This window comes from Pristiophorus japonicus, chromosome X (assembly GCF_044704955.1).
Source record: "Pristiophorus japonicus isolate sPriJap1 chromosome X, sPriJap1.hap1, whole genome shotgun sequence".
NCBI classification, from domain to species: domain Eukaryota; kingdom Metazoa; phylum Chordata; class Chondrichthyes; family Pristiophoridae; genus Pristiophorus; species Pristiophorus japonicus.
The window spans coordinates 22,335,143-22,363,116 of NC_092010.1; the positions used below are offsets into that span (position 1 = coordinate 22,335,143).

Consider the following 27,974-nt stretch of genomic DNA (forward strand, 5'->3'; position numbering starts at 1 on the left):
AGTCAGACGGTCATAAGTTCAAGCCCTACTCCAGAGACTTGAGCACAAAATCCAGGCTGACACTCCAGTGCAGTGCTGACGGAGTGCTGCACTGACAAAGGTGCCGTCTTTCAGATGAGACATCAGCCAAGGCCCCATCTGCTCTCTCAGGTGGACGTGAAAGATCCCATGTCACTATTTGAAGAAGAGCTGGGGAATTCTCCTGGCGTCCTGGCCAATATTTATGCCTCAAACAACATCACTAAAACAGATTATCTGGTCAGTTATTTCATTGCTGTCTGTGGGAGCCTGCTATGCATATATTGTCTGCTGTGTTTCCTACATTACAACAGTGACTGCACGCCAAAAGTAGTTCATTGGCTGTAATGCGCTTTGGGATGTCTGGTGGTCGTGAAAGGCACTATAGAAATACAAGTCTTTCTAAGTAACTCAGCACTTCCTCCTTTCCCAGCCAAAGGTCAGAACAATCTTTTTTTCATTTTCAGTGTGCGTGGTGGAACCTGGAGTCTGTGGAGGAGTTAAACTGAAGGTCTCGTTCTCTTTTTTCAGAAAATAACATTTTGGGACACGGTATAGGAGTCATTTGAGACATGACGTGTGGTGAGTGTTGCAGGCTTGTGAGGAACAGGTGACTATGGACCTGTGGTTCCCAAAGATCTCCACTACTGGGAGTTTTCCTCGCCTCATGTCTGGGCCTGTTGTAGACTCATTGATGGAGACTGATTGCTGTGACTAGTCAATAACCTCATTATCGTTGGATGGTGCCAGGACAGTAGAAGGTGAACTAGATGGACCGTGGTCTTTTTTTCATCTAGCAATTCCTATATATCAAGCAGTTAATCCAGAGTGGTTTCCAAGTTTTACTAAATGCAGGTCTTCTCCATCAGAAAACAGCTGCCAAAAAATGAGTTGATACCACTTTCTAATCAGAAATATCAAGTCTGGATGATAGCTGGAACCACATATCCTTAATATATTTTTAGTATATAATAATCTTGGAATATTGTCATGAATTGACTTGACTGCGGCAGTCTGGCTGGGCTTGTAAAGGTTAGCCGCTGGTTAAACCTGCTCTGCATTTTGGCTCCTTTCACACTCCCCCAACTGAACCCCCAGTGACCTTTCTGCTGATCTTAACTTTGCTGCCAAGCGTAGAATCATAGAAGGATACAGCGCAGAAGGAAACCATTTGGACCATCGTGTCTGTGCCGGAAAAACTGTGCATGGGCCGGGAATCGATCCCACATCTCCCGCAGTGCCAGGGTGAGATCATCATCATCATAAGCAGTCCCTCAGAATCGAGGAAGACTTGCTTCCGCTCTTTGTACATCCCTGTCTGGCATAAAAATAAAACGGGGAAGGCGCCTCAACCGTGGCTAAAAAGGGAAATTAGGGACAGTGTTAAATCCAAGGAAGAGGCATATAAAGTGGCCAGAAAAAGCAGCAAACCTGAGGACTGGGAGGAATTTAGAATTCAGCAGAGGAGGACAAAGGGTTTAATTAGAGTATGAGAGTAAGCTTGCAGGGAACATAAAAACTGTTTTCACTTAGGAAGACACAAATAACCTTCCGGAAATACTGGGGGACCGAAGGTCTAGCGAGAAGGAGGAACTGAAGGAAATCCTTATTAGTCAGGAAATTGTGATGGGGAAATTGATGGGATTGAAGGCCGATAAATCCCCAGGGCCTGATAGTCTGCATCCCAGAGTACTTAAGGAAGTGGCCCTGGAAATAGTGGATGCATTGGTGGTCATTTTCCAACATTCCATAGACTCTGGATCAGTTCCTATGGATTGGAGGGTAGCTAATGCAACACCATTTTTAAAAAAAGGAGGGAGAGAGAAAACAGGGAATTATAGACCGGTTAGCCTGACATCGGTAGTGGGGAAAATGTTGGAATAAATTATTAAAGATGTAATAGCAACGCATTTGGAATGCAGTGACAGGACCGGTCCAAGTCACCATGGATTTATGAAAGGGAAATCAGGCTTGACAAATCTTCTAGAATTTTTTGAGGATGTAACTAGAAGAGTGGACAAGGTAGAACCAATGGATGTGGTGTATTTGGACTTTCAAAAGGCTTTTGACAAGGTCCCACACAAGAGATTAGTGTGCAAAATTAAAGCACATGGTATTGGGGGTCATGTATTGACGTGGCTAGAGAACTGGTTGGCAGACAGGAAGCAAAGAGTAAGAATAAATGGGTCCTTTTCAGAATGGCAGGCAGTGACTAGTGGGGTACCACAAGATTTAGTGCTGGGACCCCAGTTATTTACAAAAAACATTAATGATTTAGACGAAGGAATTGAATGTAATATCTCCAAGTTTGCAGATGACACTAAGCTGGGTGGCAGTGTGAGCTGTGAGGAGGATGCTAAGAGGCTACAGGGTAACTTGGACAGGTTAGGTGAGTGGGCAAATGCATGGCAGATGCAATCTAATGTAGATAAATGTGAGGTTATCCACTTTGGTGGCAAAAACAGGAAGGCAGAATATTATCCGAATGGTGACAAATTAGGAAAACGGGAAGTGCAACAAAACCTGGGTGTCATGATACATCAGTCATTGAAAGTTGGCATGCAGGTACAGCAGGCAGTGAAGAAGGCAAATGGCATGTTGGCCTTCATAGCGAGAGGAATTGAGTATAGGAGCATGGAGGTCTTACTACAGTTGTACAGGGCCTTGGTAAGGCCTCACCTTGAATATTGTGTACAGTAATCTGAGGAAGTACATTCATGCTATTGAGGGAGTGCAGCGAAGGTTGACCAGACTGATTCCCGGGATGGCAGGACTGACATATGAAGAAAGACCGGATTGACTCGGCTTATATTCACTGGAATTTAAAAGAATGAGAGGGGATCTCATAGAAACATATAAAATTCTGACGGGATTGGACAGGTTAGATGCAGGAAGAATGTTCCCAATGTTGGGGAAGTCCAGAACCAGGGGTCACAGTCTAAGGATAAGGGGTAAGCCATTTAGGACCGAGATGAGGAGAAACTTCTTCACTCAGAGAATTGTGAACCTGTGGAATTCTCTACCACAGAAAGTTGTTGAGGCCAGTTTGTTAGATATATTCAAAAAGGAGTTAGATGTGGCCCTTACGGCTTAAGGGATCAAGGAGTATGGAGAGAAAGCAGGAATGAGGTACAGAAGTTGCATGATCAGCCATGATCATATTGAATGGTGGTGCAGGCTCGAAGGGCCAAATGGCCTGCTCCTGCACCTATTTTCTATGCTTCTATGTTTCTATGTTAAAATGAGTCCTTAGGTGGCTGAACAGTCCAATATGAGATCCACAGTCCCTGTCACAGGTGGTACTGATAGACGTTGAGGGAAAGGGAGTGTGGGACTGGTTTGCCGCACGCTCTTTCCGCTGCCTGCGCTTGATTTCTGCATGCTCTCGGCGATGAGACTCGAAGTGCTCAGCGCCCTCCCGGATGCACTTCCTCCACTTAAGGCGGTCTTTGGCCAGGGACTCCCAGGTGTCGGTGGGGATGTTGCACTTTATCAGGGAGGCTTTGAGGGTGTCCTTGTAACGTTTCCTCTGCCCACCTTTGGCTCGTTTGCCGTGAAGGAGTTCCGAGTAGAGCGCTTGCTTTGGGAGTCTCGCGTCTGGCTTGCGGACAATGTGGCCATTTTGGATGCCCCCAAAAGTTTGTCAACATCCTCCGCCTGCTCCACGACGACATGCAGGCTGTGATCCTTACCAACGGATCCATTACAGACCCAATCCACGGGGTCAAACAGAGCTGCATCATCGCTCCAACCCTCTTTTCAATCTTCCTCGCTGCCATGCTCCACCTCACAGTCAACAAGCTCCCTGCTGGAGTGGAACTAAACTACAGAACCAGTGGGAACCTGTTCAACCTTCGCAGCCTCCAGGCCAGGACCAAACCAAGACCACCTCAACCTCTGTCGCGAGCTACAGTATGAGGATGACGTCTGCGTCTGTGCACATACAGAGGCTGCACTCCAGTACATAGCCAGGGTGAGAATTCTATCACTGAACCACAGATGCTTAATAAGTCGCATTGTGGTGATTTTTACAATCCTAGCCCCTTTGGGATTATCCCTGCAGACGTATTTCGCAGGTGTTCACTCTCAACTTAAGGTTGGAGTAGCCAAATCCTAAAGATTCTAACTGGGTTTGAAGGTCTGGTCTGTCTCTCGCGAAAGGAAAGGAACAAGCCGAGAATGTTACCGTGCTCCAGATAGCGCGTTTTAGCAAGTTTCAGGCATATTGTAAGGGTGCAGGGGTACCTCATCACCACAAGAGTGTACAGAGATGTGGTTCACAAGTTAGTGATACAGAAGACTATGAGAGGCAATTCTAAAATATACAGAGGTTTATTAAAGAACCGATCTGCAATTTACAGCTGGTGAGACAGTCAATCGCAACATTAACAGTTCTTAAAAATGTGAAAAATATTATTTCCAGTAGAGAATTTTACTTTTAAATCTAAACTTCGTTACAGTATTACAGATCTTAAAATTGTTTAAGAAGGATATCCATCAATTATCAAGGTAGCAGTTACCTTAATTCCCCAAGTAGTGGATGAGTAGAAGACTATAGAGCAGGCACGATTCCTTCTGCTTTGCTCTGTAGTCAAGAAACACTTATGCCTATTTAAGTGAGTCTAAATCTCTGATTCCAGCTTTCAACATTTATACCCTTTTCAGTTGTTTTTCACAAGCGCTTCCTGTGGATCAAGTTAATTATCGCCAGTTATTTTTTAGCTGACTCTTGCATTACTAACTGTTGTATCAATACATGGCCATTGTCAGATTACCATCTATGGCCAAAGGGAAGATGTCATTTGTTTGTGCGATGGGCACTTGAATTTTGTTACAATATGTGTTTTTCTTTAACAAGTTATACAATAACTATCCACAGTCCCAAGAGGTACTTGACATTTTGCCAATCAGTTGGACTGACTGCTGTGTCCACACATGTCTATTGTTTAGTTTACCATCTATGGTCAAGAGGGCAGCTGCCATTTGTTTATGATGGACAATCCAGATTAGGCCATTCAAGCTGAATGCTTATTTCAACAATTGTCCTGTTTTAAGAAGTTAATAAAGTTACTTATCGAGAGTCAGCCCTTGAAGATTAGCATTCTTTCATGGCCAGGATTTCCAAATTCAGTTTGTCTTATTTTTAAAGAAGTTATAAGGTAGAATAGCTTCACAGCATGACTTTTTTTTCCTTCAAGACCATACTGACTTCTTCCCTTCCCAACTTCGCCCCCACCCCCTTCCCCAATAGTCTTCACTCCTCTCCTACACGTGCTGACTCTAGGTGGGGTACGGCCCCAGGAGCATTTGCTGTCCTCCTTCCTTCCTTTATGAGACCAAGCAAGTGAGTTTCAACAGACTATTTCACCGTGGGGGGAAGGTAGTGGAGCTGAGTCCGATCATGCCTTTAATTTATGTCCACACATGCGTACTATCATCTTCTTAACACACAGCAGCCAGAGGAAGCCTCCCACCACCCCCCACCCCCACAACCCCCACCCCAATCCTTTTATTAGGAGGAATTCGGTGCTATCACAATTCACGCTACTTGGGCATGTAATAATAAATTAAAATAATAACAAGTTAAAATTCAAAGTAGAGACAGTATAATGAAGTGTCAGCCATAGCTTAGTAGGCAGCACACTCAGCTCTGAGTCAGAAGGTTGTGGGTTCAAGTCCCACTCCAGGGACTTGAGCACATAATCGAGACTGACACTCCCAGTGCAGTGCTGAGGGAGTGCTGCAATGCACTGTCGGAGGTGCCGTCTTTCGGATGAGATGTTAAACCGAGGCCCAGTCTGCTCTCTCAGCTGGACATAAAAAAATCCCATGGCACTATTTTAAAGAAGAGCAGGGGAGTTATCCTGGGTGTCCTGGCCAATATTTATCCCTCAATCAGCATAACAAAAACAGATTATCTGCTCATTATCACATTGCTGTTTGTGGGAGCTTGCTGTGCGCGAATTGACTGCTGCGTTTCCCACATTACAACAGCGACTATGCTCTAAAAGTACTTCATTGGCTGTAAAGCGCTTTGGGATGTCCGGTGGCCGTGAAAGGCGCTATAGAAATGCAAGTCTTTCTTTTTATTATAATCGGTATTTTACTGTGAGGCTCAAATGTGGGTGACAAAATCGCAGAAACAGAGGTGATTACAGAAGTGTTAGTACAAAATTCCTATGTTCTAACTTCTTTTAAACGGATTTTTTTAAGAACTTGCATTTATATAGCGCCTTTCACTGCCTCAGGACATCCCAAATCGCTTTACAGCCAATGAAGTACTTTTGAAGTTTAGTCATTGTTGTAATGTGGGAATATGGAATAAGCTAAAGTAGGTGGTCAAAAAGTAACACGCATGTTAAACATTCATACTCCAAGGTTGCTGATCATACAAAGATGGGTGGGAAAGCAAGTTGTGAGGAGAACACAAAAAAATCTGCAAAGGGATATAGACAGGCTAAGTGAGAGGGCAAACATTTGGCGGATGGAGTATAATGTGGGAAAATGTGAGATTATCCACTTTGGCAGAAAAAATAGTAAAGCAAATTATAATTTAAGTGGAGAAAAATTGCTGCAGTACAGAGGGACCTGGGGGTCCTTGTGCATGAAACACAAAAAGTTAGTGTGCAGGTACAGCAAGTGATCAGAAAGGCAAATGGAATGTTGGGCCTTTATTGCAAAGGGGGATAGAGTATAAAAGCAGAGAAGTCCTGCTACAACTGTACAGGGTATTGTTGAGGCCACACCTGGAGTACTGCGTACAGTTTTGGTCTCCGTATTCAAGGAAGGATATACTTGCATTGGAGGTGGTTCAGAGAAGGTTCACTAGGTTGATTCTGGAGATGAGGGGATTGACTTATGAGGATAGGTTAGAGTTCAGAAGAATGAGAGGTGATCTTATTGAAACATATAAGATAATGAGGGGGTTTTGACAAGGTGGATGCAGAGAAGATATTTCCACTCATAGGGGAAACTAAAACTAGGGGACATAGTCTTAAAATAAGGGGCCGCCCATTTAAAACTGAGATGAGGAGAAATTTCTTCTCTCAGAGGGTTGTAAATCTGTGGAATTCTCTGCCCCAGAGAGCTGTGGAGGCTGGGTCATTGAATATATTTAAGGTGGAGATAGACAGTTTTTTGAGCGATAAGGGAGTGAAGGGGAGCTGCAGGGAAGTGGAGCTGAGTCCATGATCAGATCAGCCATGATCGTATTGAATGGTGGAGCAGGTTTGAGGGGCCAAATGGCCGACTCCTGCTCCTATTTTTTATGTTCTTATATCGCACAGAGTAATTTCAAGGCCTCTGTGAAATTGAGGCACACATGTTACAAACGGTATAAATGACACATAATGCTGTAATGGGGAGATGTTCTTGTGACATTTTAAATTTTAAATTTACCAACTCTGTATTCAGGGGCAAAGATGGATTTGTGTATCGAGGTTTTTCTTTTGAAAGGGGGGAGGGCGAGGGAGTCAGAATTGAAAAAAAAATTGCCGAAAGCTTGTCGCTGTTTGCAGATTCCTATCAATTTGGGGGGAAATGAAACTGTAACCACACCTTGACCACGTGCGGGAGGGGAGGCGAGGCAATGCAACATCCGTCTAGACGATTTAATAAACAGTCGTGTCAGGGAACAGCTCCCACTTGAGCACTCGAAGACAGACTCGCTCGTCGATCCGACCCGGTCCCAACCAAAGCAAAATAGAATGAGAATCGCAGGAAAATGACTTTCCGAAGAGTGAAAAAGTTAAGCCGCAAGGAGGATTACGGCAGCGCCGATTGCGCCGCGTACAGCGGGGCTGAGGGTGAAATTTACAAGAGCAGCAGTGAAACTTACAAAGCCGGCGCTGAAACTTACAAGACGTCCGAACTTTACAAGACCCTCGCCTACTCGGGAGGCACGTTACCTCGCAACCACAAACAGGTACTTAAACAATAATCCCATTCCATCAACAAAATCATACACACACACACACTGAAAGTTATCTTCCCGTAAACAGAAGTCAATCCGGTATCTCAGAGGGGCTGAAGTGGATGTTAATGATCTCCACTTACAATGTAGCTTCTAGTCAAAATTGAAGCTTTTTGTGCTCAAGTAACGGGGCTGTTTCAACGGAGTTTGTGCCTGTTACGGTATATGGAAGATTTCCTGTACCGTTGCACAGATTAGCACGCCCGTTTTTGCGCCGTGATCTCGCTCTTTTTTTCCTGACGAGAAGGATGTTGTCCTTTTGGAAAAAACGGCAAAGCGAACATATTTTTTTCTTCTGTGGTTCTTGCAGGAGGGCCCCCGCTGTTTGGAAAATATGCAGGTTTCCGCTGTGTCAGTATACAGCTGGGATGTTTGAGACGGGCGATGCAATAATCGGTGGAGCTCACCAAGAATGAGCATTAGTGGAGCAATTTTAATTTAGGAATGCGTTTTTTATTTAATTTAAAAAAAAATTACACCCGAGGGCAATTTTAAGGCCGACAGGTATAGCTTCCGAGTGTTAATTAAAAAAATAGCGTTTCCATTCATTCGAAGTTTTTCATTGGGGAAAAAGTTATTCTGACCTCAAAGGGTACAATTCTAAAGCGGGTGCATGAACAGCGAGACCTGGGGGTATATGTTGAAGGTGGCAGGGCAGGTTGAGAAAGTGGTTAACATGCTTATGGGGATTCTGGACTTTATAAATAGAAGCATAGAGTACAAAAGCAAGGAAGTTATGATGAACCTTTATAAAACGCTGGTTCGGCCTCAACTGGAGCATTGTGTCCAATTCTGGGCACCGCACTTTAGGAAGGATGTGAAGGCCTTAGAGAGGGTGCAGAAAAGATTGACGAGAATGGCTCCAGGGATGAGGGACTTCAGTTACGTGGATAGACTGGAGAAGCTGGGGTTGTTCTCCTTGGAGCAGAGACAGTTGAGAGGAGATTTGATCGAGGTGTTCAAAATCACGAGGGGTCTGGACAGAGTAGATAGAGAGAAACTGTTTCCATTGGTGAAAGGGTCGAGAACCAGAGGACACAGATTTAAGACGATTGGCAGAAGAACCAAAGGCGACATGAGGAAAAACCTTTTTTACGCAGCGAGTGGTTAGGATCTGGAATGCGCTGCCTGAAAGGGTGGTGGAGGCAGACTCAATCGTGGCTTTCAAAAGGGAGTTGGATAAGTATCTGAAAGAAAAAAAACTGCGGGGCTACAGGGAAAGAACACAAGAACACAAGAACATAAGAAGTAGGAGCAGGAGTAGGCCATTCGGCTCCTCGAGCCTGCTCCGCCATTCAATAAGACCATAGCTGATCTGATCCTGGCCTCAGCTCCACTTTCCTGCCTGTTCCCCATAACCCTTGACTCCCTTATCGTTCAAAAGTCTGTCTATCTCCGCCTTGAATTGGGCGGGGGAGTGGGACTGGCTGAGGTGCTCTTGCAGAGAGCCGGCACGGGCTCGATGGGCCGAATGGCCTCCTTCTGTGCTGTAACCATTCGATAATTCTATTCTCTGATTCTAAGTGGGAGACGCGTTACAACCCATTTAAAATTTTGTATGGTTCGATAGCTTGTGCCCTGATGACTGGGAGTCAATGGGTTAACACATGTGTTTTTGGTGGAGCAGGACATCAATGTGAAGTGAAACTTTAGTTCATCGGTACAGTGAGTATTTAGAGGTGCTTCCTTTTGATGCAATGAAAATGACCTACATGATTCATTAAAGGTGCTGTTCCCTTTTGTGGGTGCGGTTCCTATTTTCGCACGACCTATTCAATCACATCAACCTTTTTTTTGAACGTGAAGTCATTTGACTGGAAATTTTGGTGAGGTTGATGAGGAACGCGGAGGGAATGATAGTGGGGTTTTTGTTTGTGCTGCCCCGGCTGCTGGAAATACTCAGCAAGTCAGGCAGCATCTGTGGAGAGAGAGAAACAGAGTTAATGTTTCAGGTCAGTGACCCTTCGTCAGAGCTGGCAAAAGTTAGGGATGTAACCGGTTTTAAACAAGCGCAGGGCCTGGGAAAGTGGGGAGGGGAAGAAAGAACAAAAGGGAAGGTCTGTGGTAGATTTACAATCAGCCATGATCGAATTGAATTGTGGACCAGCCTCGAGAGGCTGAATGGCCTTCTCCTGTTCCTGTGATAGGGTGGAGGGCATGAGTGATCAAATGACGATTTACAACCACTTGCATTTGTATAGCATCTTTCATATAATCAAGCCACCTCACCTGCGGGGGGGGGGGGGGGTCGGGGGTTATAGGGAGCGGATGTGGTGGTGCGGGGGCGTGGGTAGCTCTTACAAGGTAAAACCTCAGAACAACCATTGTCCAGAAGGGACAGAAAAATCAAACTGAGAGCATTGGATGGCACTGAGTTGCAAAACCTCAATATACTCATAGACAGTTACAACTCTTGCTCAGACTGATGACCAGATCAGTGATACAGTGTGCATTCAGTAAGCTTCTATGTGACGGTGATCACATAAACTGGAGGGTGGAGCGGCGGGTAGGGGGCAGAACCCAACAGGAGCTGAGAGAAGAGTTACGGGAATGGGGGAGTGGGGAGGGGGTGAGGTGACCAAAGATGCAGTGGATGAAGTTTGGTTTTGTTTGGCGCTTCTGTCGGTGGGGAGTGAGGCAACAAGAGGGAAGGAGTGTTGGGAGAGAATCTGGTTATGTTTTGGGACCAGGTGGCTGATTCATTTCCATCGGTTTCAGGCGATTGTCTCCCCTGCTTATGACAGGGGATTCACAACAACAACTTACATTTATATAGCGCCTATAACCTAGTAAAACATCCCAAAGGCACTTCACAGGAGTATTAGCAAACAAAATTTGACACCGAGCCACATAAGGAGATAGTGGGATAGGTGGCCACAAGCTTGGTGAAAGAGCTAGGTTTTGAGGAGCATTTTAAAGGAGGAGAGGGGTAGAGAGGCGGAGAGGTTTAGGGCGGGAATTCCAGAGCTTGGGGTCTCGGCAGCCGAAGGCACGGCCATCAATGGTGGAGCGATGGAAATTAGGGATGCTCAAGAGGCCAGAATTGGAGGAGTGCAGAGATCTTGCCGGAGGGGGTTGTAGTCTGGTACAAATTGTACATTTTCAATTTGCACATTCTCGGCAAAACGTTACCTGCTGCAAGTTATCGAGTGAAACCCCACACTGCTTTCTTGATTTCAGTGCAGCTCACTCTAGATCAAGGCACATCCTGTCCGAGTATGACTGTTACTCTATTAATAGGAAACGTTGCCTTTATATAGCCGCCTCATGTCACAGCATCTCAGACCAGCTTCACACAATGAAGTGCCGTGACTGTTACGTAGGCAACATACAGCAGTCATGCTGTGTCAGCACCCTCCCACAACCAACAGGAAAACATCGATAGAGGGAGCATTGTTCATAGATTCATACATTACAGAAGGAGGTCATTCAGCCCACCGTGCCGGTGTTGGCTCTCTCAACGAGCGATCCAACTAGTCCCTCTTCCCCCTGCTCTTTCCCCACAGCCCTGCAATATTTTCCTTTTTAAGTATACATCTAATTCCCTTTTGAAAGTTACTATAGAATTTGCTTCCACCGCCCTTTCAAGCAGTGCGTTCCAGATCTGGGCACCACACTTCATGAAGGATGTCGAGGCCTTGGAGAGGGTGCATAAGAACAGAAGAAATTAGCAGCAGGAACAGGCCATACAGTCCCTCGAGCCTGCTCCACCATTTAATACGATCATCACTGATCATCGACCTCAACTCCACTTTCCTGCCTGATCTCCATATCCATTGAGAGTCCAAAAATCTATCTATCTCAGTCTTAAATATACTCAACGACTCAGCATCCACAACCCTCTGGGGTAGAGAATTCCAAAGATTCACAACCCTCTGAGTGAAGAAATTTCTCCTCATCTCTGTCTTAAATGGCCGACCCCTTACCCTGAGACTGTGCCCCCTAGTTCTAGACTCTTCAGCCAGAGGAAACAACCTCTCAGCATCAACCCTGTCAATCCCCCTCAGAATCTTGTATGTTTCAATGAGATCACCTCTCATTCTTCTAAACTACAGAACAGATTCACTGGAATGGTACCAGGGATGAGGGACTTATCCGGTTATGATAGAGTAAATAAGGAAAAAACTCTATCCTAGTGGCAGAAGGGTCAGTAGCCAGAGGACATAGATTTAAGGTTGTAATGTATGCAGCTGTGAGCTGTTGCACTGTGAGTGGCTTAGCCAGTCACGTGATGTTCACAAGACTCGATAAAACCCCAGCCAGTTGGGTTCGGGGGGATCCACGATGAGGCAGGTGGTTGTGAGCAGTGTGATTGTTAAATCTTTGCTAATAAACCAACTAGTTCTTAATAGCAACATCTCGCTATGGATTCTTAAGCAAAGAACCCTTGAAGCAAATCCATTACAAAGGTGATTAACAAAAGAACCAGAGGCGACATGAGGAAACATTTTTTTGCGCAGCGAGATGTTGTGATCGGGAACGCACTGCCTGAAAGGGTTGCGGAAGCAGATTCAACAGTAACATTCAAAAGGGAATCGGATAGATGCCTGAAGGGAAAACATTACAGGGCAATGAGGAAAGAGCAGGGGAGTGGGATTAATTGGATAGTGCTACCAAAGAGCCGGCACGAGCATGATGGGCAGAATGGCCTCCTCTGCGCTGCATCATTCTATTAACAACTCGCCGAGTAAAGAAATTGTCCTGCCACCTTCAAAGATTGTAATCTGGGACTCCTTGTTGCTCTGCACTTTAGTGCAACAGGAATTTTATAAAATTCACCCAAATAGGCAGAGGGGACCACAGTTTAATTTGGTCACATCTGACGGGCAGCATCTCCAACCATTCATCACTATTGCAGGGGAAATGAGATACCAAACTCATAGCCTGGATTTTTGTTTGGCAAGGGCATCAAGGGATATGGAATTAAGGTACAGATTGGCCATGATCTGATTGAATGAATGGTGGAGCAGGCTCGAGGGGCTGAATAGAAACATAGAAACTTACAGCGCAGGAGGCCCATCTTATCCGCGCCGGCCGACAAAGAGCCGCACGGCCCTTGGTCAGCAGCCCTGAAGGTTACATGTAAACCTATGAACAATGACGGAAAGGCAAAGGACACCCGGCCCAACCAGCCCGCCTCTCACAACTGCGACACCCCTTATACTGAAACATTCTGCACTCCATCCCAACAGGAGCCATGTGATCTCCTGGGAGAGGCAAAAACCAGATTTTAAAACCCAGGCCAATTTAGGGAGAAAAAAATCTGGGAAAATTCCTCTCCGACCCATCCAGGCGATCGAAACTAGTCCAGGAGACCGCCCTGGCTGTATTCGATTCCCTGCAGTACTTAGCATTATATCTGCGCCGGCCAACAAATCCCAATTACCAGCTCCAGGTCCGTAACCCTGCAGCTTACGGCACTTCAAGTGCCCATCCAACCATCTCTTAAAAGTGGTGAGGGTTTCTGCATCCCGTCCCGTCCCTATCTCTGACCACCTCCAGCCCTTCAATCCGCTGAGATCTCTGTGCTCTTCCAGGCAGCGAGTTCCAGATCCCCACAACCCTCTGCGTACTCCTTGTTCCTATGATGAGTGGAGTTTGAACCCCCAATCCTCCTGAGACCAGAGTGCTACCAACTGAGCTAAGCTGATGCACCATGTTCTACTTTCCCTAGTCATTCCCATTGTACAGAATTCCTGACCCATGCAGCGTACTTGAAAGTGCTCCTTTTCATTATACCAGTGAATGATTGGTTGATTTTCCAAAAGCTTACATAAGAAAGTCCAGAGTAAGAAAATGACCATTTGGCCCATCAGTCCTACTCCATCCACCATCCCTTAGTAGGACTCTATCATGGACTCCTCACCTTCACTGCCTGTGGATTCACTACTTTCAGAAACATTAACAGGCGGAAATCACTCAGTCATATTATTTGTACCAAAGGTTTTCTTTGCTGATTTTAGCGAAAGCATAACTCATTTATTTAAAACATGGTAACCTATTTTAAAGCACATTAGGAACAGGAGGGGGTCATTCAGCCCCTCGTGCCAGTTCCACCATTCAATTTGGTCATGTCTGATCTGTATCTTAACTCCATTGACCCACCTTGGTCCCGTAACCCTTAATACCCTCGCTTAACAAAAATCTATCAACCTCAGTTTTGAAATTTTCAATTGACCCCCAGCCTCGACAGTTTTGTGGAGAGAGAGATTTCCAGATTCCCACTACTCATTGTGTGATGAAGTGCTTCCTGACTTCACATTGCCAAGTCTAACTTCTAGGTTTAAAGTTCTTCCTCTGGAAAAAAAAAATTCAAGTCCTGCTGTTAACTCTCAATGCCACTTCTCAACAGATATTGATCCAGTTCCTTTTTAAAGATGCCCGTTGACCCTGAATCAGGGACCCTAACCGGGAGTCTGTTTTACATGTCCATTATCTGTGGAAGAAAAACATGTCTTGGCAGCAACAGCGTGATTTGGTTACAGCAAAAGATAGGGTGAGGGCACCTCCCTTTCACTTGTGGCCTTTGGATAATTTGTTGCACCATAGGCCTGCATTTATGGCCTGGCCAAATTTGGGCTGATGGCTGAGCTAGGATTCAGTATTGTTCTTTTCTTCAGTGGTGGCCCCTTCTCCTACTCTCCAGTAAAAGGAAGCACGAGATATGAAAAGCAAGTAAAGGGTACTATTAAAACTCGTCCCGTTCCTATCTCTGACCTCCTCCAGCCCTTCAATCTGCTGAGATCTCTGCGCTCCTCCAATTCTGGCCTCTTGAGCAACCCCCAATTTCCATGGCTGCACCATTGGTGGCCGTGCCTTTAGCTCCCGAGGCCCTAAGCTCTGGAACTCCCTCCCTAAACCTCCCCGCCTCTCTACTTCGCTCTCCTCCTTTTAAGACGCTCCTTAAAACCTACCTCTTTGACCAAGCTTTTGGTCATCTGCCCTAATATCTCATTCTGTGGCTTGATGTCAAACTGTGTATGATGATTGCTCCTGTGAAGCACCTTGGGAGGTTTTACTATGTTACAGGTGCTATATAAATGCAACTTGTTGTTACAAGGCTATTAGTTTCAGCAGATCTAGTAAGCCGTGTAGTGGTCAGTTCCTTTCTCCCACCCTTCAGGATTTAGTTCGGGACCTGGAATTTTAGGTCCTTCACTGAAACACCTGTGAACTTTTTGACGTGGAAGCAAGTCATCCTCGATTCAAGGGACTGCCTATGATGTCTCCTGTGGGAAATGCCTGACCTCTCCCACTCAGCAACTGAAATCAGGAGCTGACTGTGTGGGGAATTACAGGCATCGGCCAACGTCCCGTCACCTATGGCATGATGCATTGAAACATTCATGAAAGTAGCCTTTTAGCTAGACACTGCCTGGGGGGCAACAAAAAGTTTGTGAATAACACTGGGTTGAAGGCAAGTTGGTGCATTCTGTTAAAAGAGGCAGTGTCCTAAAATGCTCTGAGTCAGCACAGATCTTCCAATCAATCTTCCAATCACCGTTGTTTTAATTTTGGGTTTTCACTGGCATTAAAATAATGCAGTCCGAAATACTAGGTTATCATGTATAAACAGAAAGGATAGTGTAATATCTCAATCAGCCGTGTCATTTAAAAAAATTAATTATCGACATTTATTGCCCATCCCTAACTGCCCTTGAGAAGGTGGTGGTGAGCCGCCTTCTTGAACCGCTGCAGTCCGTGTGGTGAAGGTACTCCCACAGTGCTGTTAGGGAGGGAGTTCCAGGATTTTGACCCAGCGACGATGAAGGAACGGCCGATATATTTCCAAGTCAGGATGGTGTGTGACTGGGAGGGGAATGTGGAGGTGGTTGTGTTCCCATGCGCCTGCTGCCCTTGTCCTTCTAGGTGGTAGAGGTCGCTAGTTTGGGAGGTGATGCCGAAGAAGCCTTGGTGAGTTGCTGCAGTGCATCTTGTAGATGGTGCACACTGCAGCCACGGTGCGCCGGTGGTGGAGGGAGTGAATGTTGATTCTGGGATGTCAATCGCATTTGGCACTACTAACTTTGTCTTTTATAAAGTATGAGTGTATATTTGCTGTGGAGGTTTATCTTTGGAGCAGACTATTTCAGATGCTAAGAGCGTCTGAAAACTTGTTATTGTTGGCAAAACTTCCCCTTTAAGTTTCAATGTTGAAACTCGAATTTAGGCAAATAAACACTGGAATCTACTTGTCCTAGGGTCAATTGATAAACAGCAAAGAAGCAAATCCTGACCAGTATACCTTTTCCCGTTCAGTCTCATTCGACAGCAGTTCTGATCCAAGTATAGCTCTCCTTAGCAACCGTGTATTTCGCAGCACTCGCCAGTCACCGCCAGTTCTGCTATTTGAAGGTGGGACCTTGGAAACGAAACAAAGTCAGCCAAACACGTTGGTTTCTGCATGACAGGTGGACAATTTCAATTCCTTGTCGAAGGCACTGGCTGGGATTTGTGGGCTAGAACATGGGAAATGGCACTTTTGTCAGTTTATCCACTAAGTGCTGATAACTTCCTTATTAACTGGAGGGAAACATTTTCCATTACCTTATATGTAAAGGGTGACAGTGAGTGGAAGAGGTTGCACTGAAATTGGACAGCAACTTCAAGCCTGCATAACGTACTGTACAATGTTACAGGTGCGGCGTCCAGAATGCGGAACCCTCGGGACCGAGGCCATTCTGGATTCCGCATTTTTCCGGACTTTGAGACGTCTTTCCGACATCACGAATCCGGAAACACCCGAGCCCAGGTTTGGGTATTTTCAGATTTCGGAATGTCAGATGGGGGGTGGTCGCCAAGGAGCTGTTCGGGCTGTCCGGCTCCCGTCGATGAGGTCGTCAGGCGGGCCCCGCCATTGAGGAGGAGCTGTTCGGGTGAGTCGGCGAGGAGGCCCCGAGGTAAGGGCAGCGACGGCGAGGCGAGGGGCTGTGAGGCGAGGTCAGGCAGCGGCGGTACCTCGAGGTTGGCGGGTCCCGATTCATGAACATTTTATGGATTCTGGACGACATTGCCACTAATCGGTCTGGAGTCCGGATTCCGGAACTCCGGATTTTGGAAGCTGCACCTGTACTACAATCCCACTCCAGGGACTTGAGCACATAAATCTAGGCTGACACTCCCAGTGTAGTGCTGAGGGAGTGCCGCACTGTCGGAGGTGCCACCTTTCAGATGAAACGGTAAGCTGAGGCCCTGTCTGCTCTCTCAAGTGAACGTAAAAGATCCCATGGCACTATTTTGAAGAGGAGCAGGGAGTTATCCCCGGTGTCCTGGGGCCAATATTTATCCCTCAATCAACATCACTAAAACAGATTATCTGATCATTATCACATTGCTGTGTGTGGGAGCTTGCTGTGCGCAAATTGGCTGCTGCGTTTCCCACATTACAACAGTGACTACACTCCAAAAGTACTTCATTGGCTGCAAAGCACTTTGAGACGTCCGGTGGTCATGAAAGGCGCTATATAAATGTAAGTCTCTCTCTTTCTTTCCTTCTTTCCTTCTTTTCTCTCTCTTTTTTTGTCTCTCTTTTCTCTATACTGAGTGTTGGTGCCTGATTTGTTCCAACTCTGATGAAGCCACTCGTATGACAGACTCAAAGGAGGACCACCACTTGCAACTAACGTGGGTGTAGTGGAATTTGGTGCACCCACGAGCATCAGCAGTACTGTATCCGTGTTTGGGATGGGCAACCGAACCACATGAGCAGAAGAGACAAACGACCATGGTCTCCGGTCTGTTTGGAGGACAATGTGCCATTTTCCCATTCATTCCAGAACACTATCATTTTCACACCTTCAAGTTCCATGCGGTGCGCAGACTAGGTACTGTAATGAGCTGGCACACACTGCCCCGTCGCCTCTGGAACCTGGGTTTGGATCCAGCTCATACCGATTAGGATGAAAGTCTCCTATCTGAAGTGAGTTTGGCTAGTCAGTTTCCATCACAGGACTTAACTCCCACCCCACTGTCTAACCTACCAGTAACTGGCAATCTCAGGCAAAGAGGCCATGAAGATGGCTGACACTAGAAATGGAAAAAGTCACACTGGCACAGTTGGAAGCTCTCTTTGAGCTTGGGGCTCGGGCACATTTTTGGGACAAAGTAGAGGCAGACTTGCTTTGCGTTTATCTGCTGCACCTGATCTGGGAGTGCAAGAGACACTGGGTGCTTGAAATGGGAAGAGTTCCATTCCATTGCTAAGCACACAAGTTCACAAGAATTGGAATGACCTCAATATCTACAGCACAGTGTAAAATGGAGGCAACAGTTGCTTTAACATAATCGAAGTGAGCAGGATTCCTTGTGCTTGCGGCCCTGCTCCCATCTTTACAGTTCAGGAAGTGTGGAGATGTTTGAATAGAAAGCTCCCCACAATCGCATGAACCGGGTGTAATGTATTTGCTTCATGGGTTCTTTGCTTAAGTATTCATAGCAACACATTACCATTGAGAACTAGTTGGTTTTATTAACAAAGGTTTAACAATCACACGACACATTACCAGTTCATCCACTCGGCTCACAACTGCATACCTCATCGAGGATTAACAAGACCCAACTGGCTGGGGTTTTATTGAGTCTTGAGAACATCATGTGACTGGCTAAGCCCCTCACAATGCAACAGCTCTACAACTATTTTGGTTAACAGATAAAGCTGAATGCCCCTTTATTAAAGGGACACTAGAACACATAAATTAACAATAACATTTGAAGTAAACTTTAAACAATCAAATTAAAATTTGGCTGCCGGGGGTGATGATGCACTCCACTCCCTTCGGCGCCCACCTCTCGCGGAAGGCCGCGTGCGTACTGGTGGACACCGTGTGCTCCATCTCCAGGGACACCCTGGCTCGGATGTAACCGCGGAAGAGAGGCAGGCAGTCAGGCTGAATGACCCCCTCGACCGCCCTCTACAACATGTAATGCATACATTACACTTGGGGACTGTGGATTCTGCCGAATCATGCAGCGTGGACTATCTGAGGCGTGCATGTTCTGCACCTTCTCCAGCAGCAGCAGTCGATGCAACTGAACTTCCGCACATCTCCAGAATTCACTGAATTACCACCGAGTCGAAAATAGGGAAGTGCTGCTGCAGCAGAGGCGAGCTCGTGAGACATGACTGAGTCAGACTTGCAGGCAATTTTTTGCAAAGTGTGTGATTTTTTTTTTTCTCGTGCCCGCTGTCCCTAACCCGGGGTCAGTTTTTAAGCGTCCTACGCTCATTAGCTGAGATCAGCTAACTGCCCACAGAGCTGGCAGTCGTTTCAGTGCCACTGGGTGGGGACGTTCTCTCAGCAAGAAGGCTAAAAGCCCTGCACCTGCTGCCAACCCCATCCACACACGCGCACACCACTCCCATTTGTTACAGGTCATCGGTGACGCACGCTGGTGACAGTCTGCCGATTTACAGTGGGTGTTTGTTCTAGTCTGATGTGAATCGGATGCGCTCCACGTCGTTTTGCTCCGAATCCGGACTTAAAAAGAAAAATAGTTCCCTGCTGATTCTACAGTCAGCATGACTGGGCTGCAAGCGTGCCACAAATGGAAACGGGCACTACAAGTTTAAATAGTGCATGGGGAGTAAGAGCATGCAGACAGATCTGGCCATGATCGAGATCAGAAAGAAGATGCATTTGGTTGGGAGACTTTGTGGTGGGGGGGTGGGGGGGTGTTGGCGTGAGGGGCAGTTTTGTCTGGAAACCTAGGAATGAGGAAATTGCTTTGGCTTTTAGTTGGCTCTTCATGAGGGAGAAGCGCTTTAATGTGCCGATTTCAATCTGCTGCCAGTTAAAATAAAATCTAATGGAAACCAGAAGCAGCAGCATTTATGATATTATAAATCATTCCCTCACTCCCAACCAATCGGGGATGACATCCACCAGGGCCGTGGACTGCGATGAAACTGATGAAATGTGCCTGCAATCCACACACACAAATCCTCAACATCCACAAAGGAGGCTGGGTCATTGAATATATTTAAGGCGGAGATTGACAGATTTTTGAGCGATAAGGGAGTAAAGGGTTATGGGGAGCGGGCAGGGAAATGGAGCTGAGTCCATGATCAGATCAGCCATGATCTTATTAAATGGCGGAGCAGGCTCGAGGGGCCAAATGGCCTACTCCTGCTCCTATTTCTTATGTCAGGGCCACTGGATTACAGTGTGGTGATAGTTTTGAATTACATTTTGTAATGTATTTGCTTCATGGGTTCTTTGTTTAAGAATTCATAGCAACACTTTGCTATTAAGAACTAGTTGGTTTATTAGCAAAGGTTTAACAATCACACTACACATTACCAGTTCATCCACCAGGCTCACAACCACCTGCCCCATCGTGGATCCCCCGAACCCAACTGGCTGGGATTTTATTGAGTCTTGTGAACATCACGTGACTCACAACTCAACAGCTCTACCAACCTGTGAGCATACTCACCGGTGCACACATTATAATGAGATTGCACAATTATGGGATCGCATTGCCTGATTCAATCCATTAGAACCTTTTTGTACCCAAAAATATACTTTATTCAAGTAAAATTTTCACAATACATTGGAAAATAGTTCAGTACCTTGCGATCAGCAATTCTATACAATTGGTTTGGATGCTGACAGCAGTTCCATACAATGTACTAGCGTGCATTTCATTTCAAGGTACAATTTAGTACAATCCGTAAATCACGTTACATGTAGTCCTGTGTAAATGAGGGTATTACATGGAGCAGATGAGAACAGATTTACATTACATTCTAGGATACATTTCAATACCGATCACGAATCACGTTACATGTAGCACTATGCAGATGAAAGCAGTACACTAAACGGATGGGAATACATTTACATTTCTTTACCAGTTACTAGACAGTGCAGAGACTTTCATTATACATGGCACAAAACAGGTATTTTTCGGTACATGGTGCTCTATGTATACAAGCAGATTAACAAGTACAGCCCGAGGGGGGTCTGGTTCTATCCCCTGGGTTTACTGTGGCGGAAGGGCCTTAAACTGTGGTTCTTCCCCATCGTGCCTTTGCGGCGACTGCACCAATCTTTAGTGCGTCCCTCAGCACGTATTTCTATGACTCTATCCATTAGAACCGCCTTCACTTTAGGTGCCTCTTGTGTTGCTCGACTGTTTGTTTCCTGTCCAGGGAGAGCAAACTCTGAGTCACTCTCCCCCTTACAGTCAGGTGCCAGTGGCACTGGGCTCTGCTGTGGAGTGCAGTGATCCAATAACGCGAACAGTGTAAATGCATGTGGCCAGCTGCCTATGTTTACATCACTTAAGCGTTCACCCATCACCCCTGTGCTCACTGACCTAAATTGGCTCCCGGTCCGGCAACGCCTTGATTTTAACATTCTCTCCATGTCCTCGCCAACCCCCCCCCTCCCTATCTCTGTAATCTCCTCCAGCCCTAAAACATCTCGGCGCATCACCAATTCTGACCTCTTGTTCAGCCCCCACTTCATTCACCCCACCATTGTCAGCTGTGACTTCAGCTGTCTGGGCCCTAAGCTCTGGAATTCCCTACCTAAACCTCTCCACCTCACTACCCCTCTCTCATACTTTAAGGCACTTCTTAAAAACTATCTGTTTGACTAAGCTTTTGGTCACTTGCTCTAATTTCTCCTTATGTGGCTTGGTGTCAATTGTTGTTTGAAAACGCACCTGTGAAGCGTCTTGGGATGTTTATGTTAAAGGCGCCATAGAAATGCAAGTTGTGAAACACCTTGGGGGCGAAATTGCCCTGCACCCCGTTTGGTGGCGGTAACCTTCCGGGGCCGGGACATTTACCGCCTGATGCAGAAGTCCCGCCCCTCCCCCCCCCCCCCGACGCGGAATTGCCCTTGCCGCCCCTCAATGAAAGCAGAGCGTAATCTCCCGCATTCCACTTCCTTTAGGGGCGGGTCCCGGGGCGCTATGGGGCAAAAGGTTCAGTGTTACGCGGATGCTCTGTGACATCCGCCCGCGACCCGTGTAGCAATTGTCCCCGCGGGGCGTTAAGGGGTCGGCGTGGGGCGGTGAGGGATCGTTGCGCACAGTGATGATGTCATCGCCGGTTGTGCGGCAGCCCGGGCGCTAACCGCGGGCACTACCTTGCGCCCCGTTACCGCCCCCGGAGGCGCTAACTTCGCCATAAAAAGGGGCAATATAGCCCCCTCATTATCCCAAAGACACAATCGGGGATGGGCACTTTTATGGGTCTACAATGCCCTCGGCTTCTCGGGCATGGGGGCATTTATACTGTGGAGTGCGACTGACCGACGGGCACTTGAACCGGCCTGCCTGTTGACTGCGCTCCTATAATATAAAGGCACCCTATAATATACAAAGGAGCTGCTATTTGCTGGCCGAAAGAGACTCCTAGCTTTGGGAAGGAGTTCTTTGGGGCGAGGATGAATTGTCTTCAGAAAGGCTTTTAAAAAAAAAAAAAAACAGAGGGGGCGAAATTTGGTACCGCCCCATTACTGCCGCGATGTGGGAGTTCCTGAACGAGCGCGGAAGTCCCATCCCGCCCTGCGATCTATATTGGGCTTACCGCCCCCGAGAGGAACTGCAGCGCAAAATCTCATGCTGCAGCTCCTGTCGGGAGCGGAACTCGGTGCTGGGGTGCAAACGGACGCGATGTTTTCAGCACTGTGCCCTGGCGGGAAGACTGGGCCATCCCTTGCATTAAAGCCTCGGACTCTGCGGGCGAGAGACGGGGCCATCGCTGGGCCACCGGGGAGCGGGGTACCATGGCAGCGGCCCGGCTCACAAGCGGCGCGCCGGGCTGCGAGATCGCGGCACAGACCATCGCGATCTACAATCAAGAGGGCCCTAAGTCGGCCATTTTTTTGTGACCGCCGTACCTCCCCTTTAATTTTTGCCCCGCGAGCGGCCCACAGCCTGGTACGCGTCCCGTGAAGCTGTCGCGGCGCAGCTTCACGGGGCGCCAGCGCACCTTCGCTCCGGTGCGAAAAACGGGTCGCTGCGCACGGTGATGACGGTGTCCTCGCCGGTGCAGCGGCCCAGTGCGCTGCCGGTCGGGGCAGGGCGCTACCGGTTACCACTGCCGCCCTGTTAGTGCCCCCGAGAGGGGCAAACACACCGAATTTCTCCCCCGTACTCTGAGATCTGTACACTGAATTGAATAATTGTCATGCTCTAAGCCACATAGCATGATAATGAATAGGAAAGGCATTCCTCCTGTAAGTAAATTCCTACCTGTTAATCTTCCATTATTTTGTCCATGAGGTTGACTGGGGCTTGGTGGTGCCTTTAATCCCAATGTTCCCAGTCACTGTTTGTGATTGAATCTCTTTCAATTATATATTTTTAAAGTATTAATTCATTTCAATTGTAGTACCAAAGGCAGTCAGTTATAGGAGGGAGTTTTTGTTCGCTATATGCAGTTAGTTTCCTGCAATTGCAACTGGCATAGGTGGACTTTAGGACCCAGGAGAGCATGTCCTGTGGCCCTGTCTGGAGAGGGCGAGGCTAATCTTGTCCAAGGTGCAGCCAGTTAGTGTTATACTGCCCCTTTGATGCTGGTGCCAGTTTGGTATTTTTTCAGTGCGCCTGTGCCAAAGGAGAAGTGAGGCCAGTATTGGCAGAGCTGTAGCCTGTTGCGGTGTACTGGTGGCAGCATAAGTGTGCCTATTGCGTCAACCTGTTCTCCTGACATTTCTGACTCGTGCCAGGGTACAGCTGTATGGGCACCAGACACTATCTGGCACCTTAGCCAAGCCGCCATTCTTCAGGTGTCACCTGTGACGGGTGAGTGCCGACCAACTATTCAGCTACCGAGGGCGTCACAGCTGATCCCAATCCTGTCCTCGCCTCACATTTGACCAGGTGCTTTTTTTGTGTTTGTTAGCAGAGGTCATTGGATAGTGATCAGGAACACTGACCACTTTCCACCCCTTCCCTCGCTTTCCTCTGGGTGCTAAGGCCAATCATACCACCCCGACTGCAACAAAACCTCATCGGCTCCTGGTCTGTAGGCTTATGTCAAACACCGGGGGAATAGACTGGCTTGACCATTGAACAATGGGCCCTTGCAGGAGTGTGGGTGACTCAGCATTGAGCTCTGCCGAAATAGAACTCTGCAATATTAGCATAGGGACTCCTGACGCATTTTGCTGAAATTCCTTTGTCTACTATCTTGATGCAGAAGTTCGCCTCTACAGTATTAAAATAGCGGAAAGAGGAATATCACACAAACACATTAAATGCCCGTACACTGATGTTCTCATCCTTATGTTCAAATCCCTCCATGGCCTCACCCCTGGCCTATCTCTGTAACCTCCTCCAGCCCTCAGATCTCTGTGCTCCTCTAATTCTGCCCTCCTGAGCATCCTTAATTCTAATCGCTCAACCATTGGTGGCCGTGCCTTCAGCTGCCTGGGCCCCAAGCTCTGGAACTCCCTCCCTGAACCTCTCCGCCTCTCTACCTCTCTTTCCTCCTTTTAAGACGCTCCTTAATACCTACCTCTCTGACCCAGCTATTGATCACCTGCCCTAATTTCTACTTACGTAGCTGAGTGTCAATTTTTTTTTGGACACGCTCCTTGGAACGTTTTCCGACATTACAGGCGCTGTATAAATGCAAGTTGTTGTTCTTGTCATGTCAGGGTTTGGAATTTGGAGATCCAAATGGGGGAGCTGTGGTATTTTTCTGAATTAAGTCAATGGAGGGTCCCCCCACATCAGGGCATGGCTGAACCTGTAGAAAAGTGAACAGAGTAACTTGATTACAAAACAATAAATACAACTTCCCATCAAGATTGAAATTGGTGCCCAGAGATCCGAATCAGTGCATCAAAGGAACAGGCCAAATGTTCCTCCGCCTCTGGCCTGACTCACGACTGAGAGGGTTAATCAGAGACCTTGTCGATGGACCTGGGGGTTTTTCTTCTCGATGTTAAGCTCTTCACCATATAGATGGAATGCTGCCACTGGAATAAACAGCAATTACATTCCCTCGCATTCTCCTTTGAAGATGACTGGCAATTTGTCATTGCAGCCTCCAGCTACAACATGTTTGCTGCATATGGTGAGCGAATAGCTTAAAGGTCTGTGCTGAATTAAAACAGGCCACTTTTATAAAAAAAAAAACATTGCCGATGGCGCTGCTGGGCGCAGTCGTGAGCCAGACAGGCCCGTCTGCTCTGAGTTAACTGGTCTCCACTGGGGGCTGCAATAGGAAGTGCCGTAATTGGTCAAGGCACTCGTGGGCTAGGGACAGGAAATGTATCAGCCAGGGTGCCCCGCTCTGGATTGCTATCTCCCGCCGTTGGATGGTCTTTTGTCTCGCGTCTCGGGCAACAGCCCTGCGAGTGGAGTGGCCTCTGCCAGTTTGACTGGTGCAGCAGATGCGATGCACACAGCAGAATGGACACCGCGTATATTGTGCCAGGGCTTCTGCACCACTTTGTTTAGGAGGTGGGCTCTCGTGCCTCTTGGATCTGAATAATCTGCCGATGCTCGTTTTCTCGGCTTGCACATGGTGAGTGGCCACTCTGACGAGGGCACCATTTGGGGAGCTCCTGAAACTCATTCGACTTGTTGGTACAGGTGCCACGTACTGTTTCTCCAGCTGTTGGCACCCATGCACACTGACAGCTGGACAAACGACGTTCAGCTAATCGCTCACCAGCACAGCATCGCTACTCTGGGCAAAAGACGTAGATGGTTCGCAGTGTCCTGGCTCATTGATTCAGACAAAAGCAACGCTGACATGCAATGCACTGGCCAGGCAGTGACTGACGAGTAACTCGTTCCCTCTTAACTCAGCAGCTTAACTCGGCAAATGGGATGTTGGCCTTTATTGCAAGGGGGCTGGAGTATAAAAGCAGAGCAGTCCTGCTACAACTGTACAGGGTATTGGTGAGGCCACACCTGGAGTACTGCGTACAGTTTTGGTCTCCGTATTTAAGGAGGGATATACTTGCACTTGAGGCTGTTCAGAGAAGGTTCACTCGGTTGATTCCTGAGATGAGGGGGTTGACTTATGAAGAATGGTTGAGCAGGTTGGGGCCTATATTCATTGGAGTTTGAAAGAATGAGAGTTGATTGTATTAAAACGTATAAGGTTATGAAGGGGCTTGACAGCGTAAATGCAGAGAGGATGTTTTCACTGATAGGGAAGAATCTAGAACTAGGGGTCAGAGTTTCAGAATAAGGAGTCGCCCATTTAAAACTGAGATGAGGAGGAACTTCTTCTCTGAGGGTCGTGAATCTTTGGAATTCTCTGCCCCAGAGAGCTGTGGAGGCTGGGTCACTGAATATATTTAAGGCGGAGATAGACTGATTTTTGAGTGATAAGGAAGTGAAGGGTTATGGGGAGCGGGCAGGGAAGTGGAACTGAGCCCATGATCAGATCAGCCATGATCTTATTAAATGGCAGAGCAGGCTCGAGGGGCCAAATGGCCGACTCCTGCTCCTATTTCTTATGTTCTTGTATCATGTCTTGGAAAGGCGTTGTTTGGCATTTGAGCACATGACCTCTGCTCAGTGCCCTGATGAAGTGTGGCGAAAGAAAATGAGTGTTGCCAAGTCCTGATGTGCAAATGATCGAAAAAACATTGTTTGTGGATCTTTAATTTTGTTTGCTCGTCAAATCTCAGAGAGGAAAGAGCACAAGTTTCTCCAACTTACTGCATTTGAAAGCAGTGCTTGTAGATGATTATGGGTTCGAACGAGACTTTTCAACAGCATTGCAGTCATAATCATATCAAATTAGTTTGCATTTCATTTGTAATCTTTCACGAATAAATCCAACAGGGAATTCAGGAGCTTTACCCAGAGAGCGGTGAGAATGTGGAACTCGCTCCCATAGGGAGGGGTTGAGGTGAATAGTTTAGATGGACTTAAGGGGAAGCTACATAAATACATGAGGGAGAAAGGAATAAAAGGTGGGGTGTGGAGCATAAATACCGGCATGGACCAGTTGGGGCAAGTGGCCCGTTTCTGTGCTGTACATTCAATGGCATTTCATGCTGGCATCAGCTATCTGCCCTCTCCCCCTGAAGGCATTGCCTTGAGCTGGGCTCTGATGCCACAAGGGCCGGTTGCCCTCGCCAAACTGGCCATTCTGCAATGTGGGAACCCTGAAAACGAGTGGCAGCGGGTTATTCGGACAGGGAGGCATCGAAGCCCCAGCTCCATCTGGACCTCGCCCCCCAACACTCCCGCACAGCTTTCGGTCGGGGAGCGCTGGGCAAAGGTCAAGATCGAGTTCCCGGCCTGACCTTGCGTTTGCTCTGCCTGGCCTAGAGGAGGAGGGCCGGCTCCAACACCTGAATTCTCAACTCCAGCACGAGGCTGACTGGCTCAGCTCTGTACAGCCGAGTGACGTAACCACATGGTGCCCTCATGAAACTCGCTGAAGGTGCCGATTCGAGCCCGAGTATCTGTCACGGCCAAACTCAAACGCCAGCCCCTCCTGAAGACGAAAGCCGCCACTCAACCACTGGAGCGACCAGGCCCCATGCACAGTCGAGACTATTAATAAAATGCTTGCATTCCTTAAAACAAATATAGAGCAGAGTTTGACTGTATAGAAAGTCCCTTTAGCCAGAGCTTGGTGCCAGACCTGAGACATGTCCAGGAAGCACATTGAGCTGACGAAGGAGCTAAAGAATTTCCTGTGAAAAGATAAGGGCAGATTTACTGTGGAGATCTGACTTGTGATCCTTAAAGGCCCAGCCATTGCCTTTGATGGATTAACCCCAGAGATGTTCTGGAGTCTCCAGGATTTAAAGATTTAACTTCCCCGCCCGCCCCCAATTTACTTTGCACACCTTCCTTTATGAGTTACACAAATGTTGGAGATGTGAGGAAAAAAGGCTGTTTGACCGTCAAGAATCATCCAGTGGGGCAACAAAGATTCTGTTCGCTCTGCAATAGGCCGTGGGAAGGCGGGGTCCCGTGAGGATGGACATGTGGCGACAAAATGGTGGGGGCGGGGTGGTTGGAGGCGGGAGGGTCATGTGATGAT

The 27,974-nt window shown here is 47.3% G+C and overlaps 1 protein-coding gene across 1 annotated transcript in view; it reads left to right on the forward strand.

Annotated features, from left to right (window-relative positions):
* The first annotated feature begins 7,628 nt into the window (after positions 1-7,628).
* Positions 7,629-27,974, forward strand: part of tamalin (trafficking regulator and scaffold protein tamalin) — a 39,933-nt gene continuing 19,587 nt past the window's right edge. Inside the window, exon 1 of the mRNA XM_070869304.1 lies at positions 7,629-7,942. Coding sequence (XP_070725405.1) covers positions 7,742-7,942 — 201 coding nt within the window. The 5' untranslated portion in view covers positions 7,629-7,741. The remainder of the gene's footprint in view (positions 7,943-27,974) is intronic.